Source organism: Brassica oleracea, chromosome C9 (genome assembly GCF_000695525.1).
Source record: "Brassica oleracea var. oleracea cultivar TO1000 chromosome C9, BOL, whole genome shotgun sequence".
In the NCBI taxonomy this organism is placed as follows: Eukaryota; Viridiplantae; Streptophyta; class Magnoliopsida; order Brassicales; family Brassicaceae; genus Brassica; species Brassica oleracea.
This window is the reverse complement of record NC_027756.1, coordinates 44995702-45005266: the sequence shown is the minus strand read 5'-3', so window position 1 is coordinate 45005266 and position 9565 is coordinate 44995702. Positions and strand designations below refer to the sequence as shown.

General features: G+C 33.3%; 1 protein-coding gene and 1 long non-coding RNA gene across 4 annotated transcripts; both read left to right on the top strand.

Moving 5' to 3' along the window:
- The first annotated feature begins 401 nt into the window (after positions 1 to 401).
- On the top strand, positions 402 to 4271 carry LOC106315383 (beta-galactosidase). The gene is made up of 11 exons (XM_013753111.1): positions 402 to 602; positions 688 to 963; positions 1052 to 1144; positions 1317 to 1655; positions 1787 to 1874; positions 1960 to 2078; positions 2166 to 2518; positions 2715 to 2928; positions 3024 to 3257; positions 3342 to 3553; positions 3698 to 4271. The coding sequence occupies exons 1-11, from the start codon at positions 435 to 437 to the stop codon at positions 4086 to 4088; spliced, it is 2487 nt and encodes an 828-aa protein (XP_013608565.1). The 5' UTR covers positions 402 to 434; the 3' UTR covers positions 4089 to 4271.
- A 1749-nt stretch (positions 4272 to 6020) lies between these two features.
- Positions 6021 to 8174, top strand: LOC106316705. Of its 3 annotated transcripts, XR_001264930.1 has the most exons (5): positions 6021 to 6230; positions 6348 to 6394; positions 6804 to 6905; positions 7928 to 8005; positions 8143 to 8174. It is a non-coding gene; the product is annotated as an uncharacterized LOC106316705 (long non-coding RNA). The 3 variants fall into 3 exon arrangements; XR_001264929.1 differs by lacking the exon at positions 8143 to 8174 and having other exon boundaries at positions 6348 to 6389; positions 7928 to 8136; XR_001264928.1 differs by lacking the exon at positions 8143 to 8174 and having other exon boundaries at positions 7928 to 8136.
- Positions 8175 to 9565: the final 1391 nt, after the last annotated feature.

Genomic DNA, 9565 nt, shown 5'->3' with positions numbered 1-9565 from the left:
AAAATTTCTGTGCATATGAACTTGTCAATTCTTATTTTTAATTAAATTATTTGATAAATAATCTACAATTAAAAACTAAAGTGGATAAATGCATATGTATAACAGCTCCACAAAAACACTTCAAATCCATCGGATATTGTTTTATGCACAAATATTTGAATTTAAGTTCTATTTTTAGTTTTAAAACAGAGTAAATATTTATTATATGAAAAGAACTACAACTAGTTTTTTTGGGTCTATTTCATATATTCAAATCACATTTGTTTCTCATCTTAAACTTAGTCAATCCTAGAAATTCAGTTTAATTAAGATAATGAAGAAACAAATATAAAAAATCGTAGGCTGTTATTCTCTCGAAGTTACTATAAAAACATCTCATCTAAACACATTTCCAATACAATCGTTTTCTGCAGCAGAAACACAACACTAAAGCTATGAAAATGAAACAGTTCAATCTCTTATCCTTGTTCCTCATCCTCATTAATTCCTTTGGTTCAGCCAATTCAACCATTGTCTCTCATGATGAACGTGCTATCACCATCGATGGGCAACGCCGAATCCTTCTTTCAGGCTCCATTCACTATCCACGAAGCACTTCTGATGTATTTACTTACACTTCCACATCATTTGTAAATTTGTTTCGTCTTCTGCAAGTAATATTTATCATTTTTGATTGTGCTTTTGCAGATGTGGCCTGATCTCATCAGCAAAGCCAAAGATGGTGGGTTAGATACCATTGAGACCTATGTTTTTTGGAACGCACATGAACCGTCACGTAGGCAATATGATTTCTCAGGAAATCTTGATCTTGTCCGCTTCATCAAAACCATCCAAGGCGCGGGTCTATACTCTGTTCTTCGTATTGGACCTTATGTTTGCGCAGAATGGAACTACGGAGGCTTCCCCGTGTGGCTGCACAATATGCCTGACATGAAATTCCGAACAATTAACCCCGGTTTCATGGTAAAACCAAACTTCTTCAGTTTTACAAATCTCGCTATATTCATATATTTGAATTTCTTATATTGTTTTCTTCAATCTCTTTATACAGAATGAAATGCAAAATTTCACTACGAAAATCGTAAACATGATGAAGGAAGAGAGCCTCTTTGCTTCACAAGGAGGTCCAATCATCCTAGCTCAGGTACATTATTACAAATGTTATGGCAACAAATTTTTATGGTTCTTTAGTGGTCAACCACTTATTATATATGCATGCTACATATCATCAAAAACATTTATATATTCATAATGTCTTTCCTATATATTAATAAAAATGGATTTTATTGAAAAAACTTGTTCGCTTATATTTATAGATCGAGAATGAGTATGGGAACGTGATCTCATCCTATGGAGCGGAGGGTAAAGCCTACATTGATTGGTGTGCCAACATGGCTAACTCTCTAGACATCGGTGTTCCATGGATTATGTGCCAACAACCCCATGCTCCTCAGCCTATGATCGAGACATGCAATGGATTTTACTGTGACCAGTACAAACCAAGCAACCCGAGCAGCCCAAAGATGTGGACAGAGAATTGGACTGGCTGGTTCAAAAACTGGGGAGGCAAACATCCTTATAGAACCGCTGAAGATCTTGCTTTTTCCGTTGCTAGGTTTTTTCAAACGGGAGGAACTTTCCAAAACTATTACATGGTAAGATTCAGCTACATGCATAAAAATATTTGTAAAATTAGTTAATTATATTTACTAAACTCCTTTTTGTTAAGAGATTTGGTTACTAATTTTTTTGTTCATTTGTTATATGCATGTGCGACAATGTACAGTACCATGGTGGTACTAACTTTGGAAGAGTTGCAGGAGGTCCATACATCACCACTTCATATGATTACGATGCTCCTCTTGATGAATATGGCAATAACTTCACACTTTATATATATAAATCGCTTAAAATGTTGGTTAATATATACAGTCTTAACTTATATCTATATATTTTCAGGTAACTTGAACCAACCGAAATGGGGTCACTTGAAACAGCTACACACGTTGTTGAAATCCATGGAGAAGCCTTTAACTTACGGAAATATCTCAACAATCGATCTTGGCAATTCCGTCACGGTTAGACCCGATCATATTTCCATATTTTCCCTTCTTGACAGTAAAACTGAATGGTATCATTAACCCACATGTTGTATCTTTGAAAAGGCTACGGTTTACTCAACAAACGAAAAATCAAGCTGCTTCATCGGTAATGTGAACGCAACTGCGGATGCTTTGGTCAACTTCAAAGGGAAAGACTACAATGTACCGGCTTGGTCCGTGAGTGTTCTTCCTGACTGCGATAAAGAGGCTTATAACACTGCAAGAGTGAATACTCAGACATCGATCATTACCGAAGACTCTTGTGATGAGCCTGAGAAGCTGAAATGGACATGGAGGCCCGAGTTTACTACTCAGAAGACCATTCTCAAAGGCAGTGGAGACCTCATTGCCAAGGGTCTTGTAGACCAAAAAGACGTTACAAATGATGCTAGTGACTATCTTTGGTACATGACTAGGTAATATATATATATATATATATATATGAACCAATTAAATATTTCTCTTTTATATTTTTGTTAATTCTTATGACCGTTTAAATCCTGATTCAAACATTAGCTCTATAGAAAGTCACATGACGAGTATTCCACTGTATCAAGATTGTACAATTTTAACTGATTTTTTTGTATGGTTTTGATACTAATTTTGAACTAGGGTTCATCTCGACAAGAAAGATCCAATTTGGAGCAGAAACATGTCGCTAAGGGTTCATAGCAACGCTCATGTTCTTCATGCTTACGCCAATGGAAAATACGTAGGTAACGAAATCGTGAGGGACAACAAATTCGATTACAGATTTGAGAAGAAGGTGAACCTCGTTCACGGGACTAATCACCTTGCACTTCTCAGTGTTTCAGTTGGACTACAGGTAAAAAAACAAAACCATATATAGCTTATTGAATGTATGATGATATCCTAAATTTATTGTGAAAAAATTGAAATTGTGGTCTTAATGTGCTTTAGAATTATGGACCTTTCTTTGAGAGTGGTCCAACTGGAATCAACGGTCCTGTGAAATTAGTCGGATACAAAGGAGATGAAACGATCGAGAAAGATCTATCGAAGCATCAATGGGACTACAAGATTGGTTTGAATGGATTCAACCACAAACTTTTCAGCATGAAATCCGCTGGTCACCACCACCGTAAATGGTCAACCGAAAAGCTACCAGCTGATCGAATGTTGTCATGGTACAAGGTCAGTATCAACTAAAAATATTTCTCTATAAAACCATTTGATATTGCAAATAAGCAAGTTTCTTACAAGAAGTGTTCTCTTCAGGCAAATTTTAAGGCTCCTCTAGGTAAAGATCCAGTGATTGTCGACTTGAATGGTCTTGGGAAAGGGGAGGTTTGGATCAATGGTCAGAGCATCGGACGCTATTGGCCAAGCTTTAACTCTAGTGACGAGGGCTGCACCGAGGAATGTGACTACCGTGGGGAGTATGGTAGCGACAAATGTGCTTTCATGTGCGGCAAACCAACTCAGAGATGGTAAGCTTAAAATGAAATAATTTATTTATTATTTTCATGTTGATATGCCTTTGTTTCAACTTTTACAAAACTTTTACTCAGAATAAAAAATGGTTACTATAATTCATCTGAATTACTGGATATTTAACGGTCGAATTCTTGTAGGTACCATGTTCCAAGATCGTTCTTGAATGACAAGGGACACAACACTATCACACTATTCGAAGAGATGGGTGGTGATCCCTCAATGGTGAAGTTCAAGACGGTTGTTACCGGAAGAGTTTGTGCCAAGGCTCATGAGCACAATAAAGTGGAGTTGTCTTGCAACAACCGGCCAATCTCAGCCGTCAAATTCGCGAGCTTTGGAAATCCGTCTGGCCAGTGTGGGTCATTCGCTGCTGGTTCTTGCGAAGGAGCCAAGGATGCTGTGAAGGTCGTGGCTAAAGAATGTGTTGGAAAGCTCAACTGCACTATGAATGTGTCTTCCCACAAGTTTGGATCTAATTTGGACTGTGGAGATTCACCTAAGCGATTGTTTGTGGAAGTTGAGTGCTAGATTAGATCTTTATCTCTAGGCTATCTAGCTAGTGATTGCAATAATTCTCTTAAATAATTTAGATAGCTCTTCTGGTTAAATAATGTTTCTTGTTTTTTTTTTGTTCCATCATAATTTTTTAGATGGATCGGATGTAGGGTTGTGGAAATAAATATTAAGATCAAATAAAAACTCTCTTAAATATTTTTCCTTGACTTTTTTTTTATTTATGAGAATTTTTATACACAATAAACGACCGATTACAACAAAAAACTATCACTTGGTATATTAAAATCTTGTTTTGCCTAGTGTAATATATTCTGAGTTTAATTAGATCAATAAACAATGTTTTTTACATCAATAACAATGTTATTTATTGAGTAATAAAATGGGTTTTTTCAATGTAAAAAACAATGTGGTTTTGGTGTATAATATTGTTTTTAAATTATTTTGAATACTTTTAAGAAATAAATTTAAAGTCTTAAACAAAAAAAATCTCAAAATGATGTCTAAAAAAGGTCCCAAAATCTAATATATTAATTTAGGGATCTATTTTTATCTACTATTTGAAGTTGTCATTTAAATTTTGGGTTTTTTCATAAATGTTACTAGAATATATTACTAGATTTTAACCCGCGCGTTTAATTGAACTTTTATAAATATATTTATACGATGTTAGTATCCATTCATGTTTGGTTCGGGTCTATTTGGATTTTGAGTTTTTGAGTTTGAAGAATTTGCCCTATTCATGTATTTATAAATTTTGATCCAAGTTCGGTTCAGATCCTTTCGGGTTCGGTTAGGATTTAGATAACCCGTTTAAATTATATTTAAACATTTAAGTTTAAATATACTTTAATTTTCTCAAAATATAAAAATAAAAATAATATATAACATATGAATTTGAATAACATATCAAAATACTTAAATTCAACATAAAAATTGGTTTGACTTGAATATTTAGATGGAGAATCAATATATATTTTAAGTATTTTTGGTGATTTGAGTATTGTTTTGCTATTTTAAATATTTATTTTTGACAATCTGTATATATTTTCAAGTATTTTGGACAATTTCAAAATATATTATATATTTTTAGATATTAAATTTAAAATAATTAAAATATTTAAGTATATATAAATATGATTCAGATATATTCGGATACATGTAATATTACGGTTTGGACCAGGTTCAGTTCTATTTCTTTAGATACAAAAATTTGAATTCATGTGAATATTTAACCAGTTTTGGTTTGGACTTGATACTATTTTTTTGACCGAATTTAGTTTGGTTCTTTTGATTCGGGAATCCGAGTTTTATCTGAACCCTTTTGCATAATAATATTTTTGGATATTCAACAATCAAAAGATTCAAAACAATATCATATGTAATTCACCTTTTGTATGATAGCATTTTTGGTTGTCTCTACAAATATTTAATTAATTTATATGTCTGGTTTTTATTTTTCAATTAATATTTAAATATATCATATAGATTTTGATGTTTATATAATGTAAATAGATAACAACATATACCTTATTCAATTTATTTTTATATGTAATTTAATTTGTTATCAGTTGGTAGTATATACCGATAAAATTTCATAAAAATTTTCACACTAAATTTATTATGAAATAACAAAATCGAAAAACACCCTTAGAATATTATTATACGTTCAAGTATTTATATACAAATTATTTTTATGAGTTTAAAAATTACAAAATGTTATTCTTAGTAATTTTATGTAATTTATTTGCTATTAGTAATTTTTATTATGTTAATTTGTAAAATCCTTAAATCTACCTATAAACTTAGAAAATTGAGCTTCTTAATGGATATTGAAAAATACAAAAAACATATTCTAGACAAAAGGGTTGTTGTACATTTTAACCCAACATACAATAGGCCATGTATTTATTTACCTGTGACTTTTATTTGATATGTGACCTTTAAAAAAAAAAATCAGTTTAGTCAAGCGAAAACAAAAACGACAAGTAACTTTACCTTCTCCCCTTCTCTTAACGACTGCATCTAGATGAAGAAATAAGAACAATCGATCGGAGGCTGATACAAATGGAACACATATCAGACGGAACTACAATGATCCCGATCCAACGGAAAAAGGGTATCGAAGTATGAACGGTTTGACAGAAGCATCTAAAGGTATGTCTTCGTTCTTATTTCTGAACTCTTTAAGTTTTGTTCAATCGATATATCTTCACATGCATGTCAAAATCCACTTAATAATACAACTATACTTAAATCATATGAACCGTACAGAAAACAAAAATGAAGCTGAAGCGGCGGTGGGAGATAATATTGGTAAGGTATTTCCTAAATTCTATCCCCTCCGTTTCATATTAAGTATCGTTGTGGAGAATTTTTTTCGTTACAAAATAATTGTCGTTCTCGACTTTCAATGCAAAATTTATTAGTTTTATTTAGTAATTTATTTTTCTATTGGTTGAAATTTATTAGTTTTATTTAGTAATTTATTTTTCTATTGGTTGAAATTTATTAGTTTTATTTAGTAATTTATTTTTCTATTGGTTAAAATATCGTTAGATGTATTGGTAATTGTGTTTTTATATTAGAAATATAAAAATTAATTGTTTTCTTAACACTTAATATGAAACAGATGGAGTATTTTTGATGGCCAGTTATAATGTTCTCAAGTGATTTTCACCAATTCATATATTTATTTAATCATGAGTCATTCTTTTTCTTGATTTGTAGTGTTGCTGGGAATCCATTGATCTGTAGAAGCAGCCCACCTGAGATTTGTTCTGGATATCACCTGTCCAAGCCCTCTTTACGTTTCTTTGAGCTTCTCATCGGGTAAAACTCTCTTTCTTGCTTTGAATTTGTTATTGTCTGTCACAATAGAAAAATAATTACAATTGTAAAATGATGAAAGATATTAGGCACAGTCAATACAAAACCTTACAATACACATATAACTCTTGTACTAATACAGTATTGAGTTGTCTTATAAATGAGGAACTTGATTGTTCTTATGGAATTGATTTTAATGTTCTGTAGGAATAACAAGATACATCGTTGTTAATGTCAACAGACAGCAAATTAAATTGAAAACATGTACTTACTTGATGTCTTCAAGAGTAAACTCAGGTTTCATCCTTGGTTTGCATGAACAATGAATTGTTTTTAGCCCTCCCAAATTAATAACCTGGCCCATCAAGTCTGTAAAAGAACAGGGTGGTCGAAAATGTTTTTTTTTTCAAATCAATATCGCTAGGCCTGGGCGTTCGAGTACCCGTTGGCATTCGGATCGGGTTTTTCGAGTTTTCAGATTTTCGGGTTTACGCTTCTAGGTCCCATACTAAAATTTTATTAGTACGGGTCGGGTTCGGATAATAACACTTCGGGTTCGGTTCAAAATTGTATTGCATTATAAAACCCATAAAGTAATCATATATCTTTTGGATTCAGGTTATATCGGTTCAGTTCGGATATAACCAAAGTAAAAAACAAAATTTTGAAGTAAAACATAAAGAACAACATCTAAATTAAAGAAAAATTAATCTATCACTGTTTTGATTTTGTGCACCAATAATATATAATGATACCAACTACAATATCTTATTATGATACTCAGTAACCTAACTAAGTATTTAAATAACATTTTATACGTGTTTGATAAATCATAATATATATGCTGTTACAAACCATAAGATTGATCATAACAAAAAACTGAGTAAACACAACAATACATGAAATTAATCTTTTAGATGAGAAAATGTTCATTGATAGCACAACAATGTATATTTCTAAAGCATGATAGAGATTGGATCGAATTATATGGTTAAATATATATACAATTGGTTTTGATTATGCAGACTAAACTAAGGCATGCTGGCGAGAATGACGTTATATAGATGGGATTATAAGAGTTAATTTTGGTCCATCCGGATGAGGTACAATTTAATTAAGTTAAGTGCCGAGAATTTATTTAGGTGGTTTAGGAATCTTATGAAACGACAGTTTATTAAGCCAGTGGTGTAAGTATGTAATTTTTGAGGAAAACTTAGGATTGTTATAAATCATGGAGTAGATTGCCATTAACCAGGTCTGGTCCAAGACCGGCCCAATACCTAGAAGATGAAGAGATGGCCGAAGCCTAGAGAGAGGAGAGAGAGAGCCGACTTCTGGAGAGAGAGAGAGGCGGCCACAAAGCCTGGAGAAAAGGAAACTCTTTCCTTTTCCTAGTAGATGTAATCTTTTCATTATTATGTATTAGTAGTTTTCCTAATCCTAGTGAGTTTAAGTTTTGGATACTTTCCATTTATATTTATCTTGTAATCCTTATATAAAGGAACCCCCTTGATCATTAATAAGAACACAGAAATATTCAGTCTCTAAACTCTCTAATTACAACACGTTATCAGCACGATAGACTCCAAAACCCTGAGACAAAACCTAACCTAAAATCCGTCACACATAAACCCTAATTCAGGCGCAACTTAAAATCGATCGATCTCTCCAACCTTGAGGAACCAAACCACGAGCCACATATCAAATTGAAGCTCTTGACGAGACGAATCTATCAGAGCAAACCGTTCGTCGATCCGATCTCAGACGCGCCCTCACTCACAGAAACAATACACGGCGCCGTCTTGGTCTTTTGGAACCCTAATCCGAACCAACAAGATTTTCTAGCCAAATTCAAATCATGTGAAAGATAAGTTTATCATACCTTAGTTGTTTGATGATATCTTGTTCAGATTATGGTGTTCATGTAATCTAATACTCCTTGTTTTTATTTCATGAGCTGAGAGGAGTTGGTGCAAAGATCTAATCCCGAAGAACCCTAAATTGTTCTTGCTTGCGTTCCGGCTTGCGTTCCGGCTTGCAAACACCCGATCAGCTAAAGCCCTTAAGCGTTCCTGATCCTAGACATTTGCAGCTTCCTGTTCACAATAGAGCCAGCCCACGTTCGCATCACAGCCAGCTCGCAATTCAGATCAGCCGCTTGCAAAGGCAACAGCTCGCGTCCCGTCCCAGCTTGCGACCCGATAAGGAGACAGCTCTTGTCCGTGTGCAACTAGAGGTTCATCTGACTTTGGTGGTCCGGTTCAACCCTACAAAATAAAGGTAATTCGAATTCTGAAAACAAGAATCGAACCTGGTTGTTTTGTAAAGATTGAAACCCTAAAAGATAATCTCTAAAACTAAAAGCCATAGGTTAAATAGATCAATCCCCTATGAGTAAATCGAAACTCTATAAGTTCAATCTAAAACCTAAAAACGAGATTGATCCGTTGATCAATTAAAATCAGAACCTTAAAGGTTTTTGAATCTCAAATCAAATCCCCTTGATCAAAGATCAAAGTTCTCGAAATCCCCTAAAACCCTAATTTTGGAAAATCGGTTTTAATTTTGATTTGAAACTTGAGTGTTTGATTGATCGCCTAGAGCTATCATTAGGATTGTTTTAAAACTTGAATCTGAATCTTGTTTAAACTGAAACTCTAATC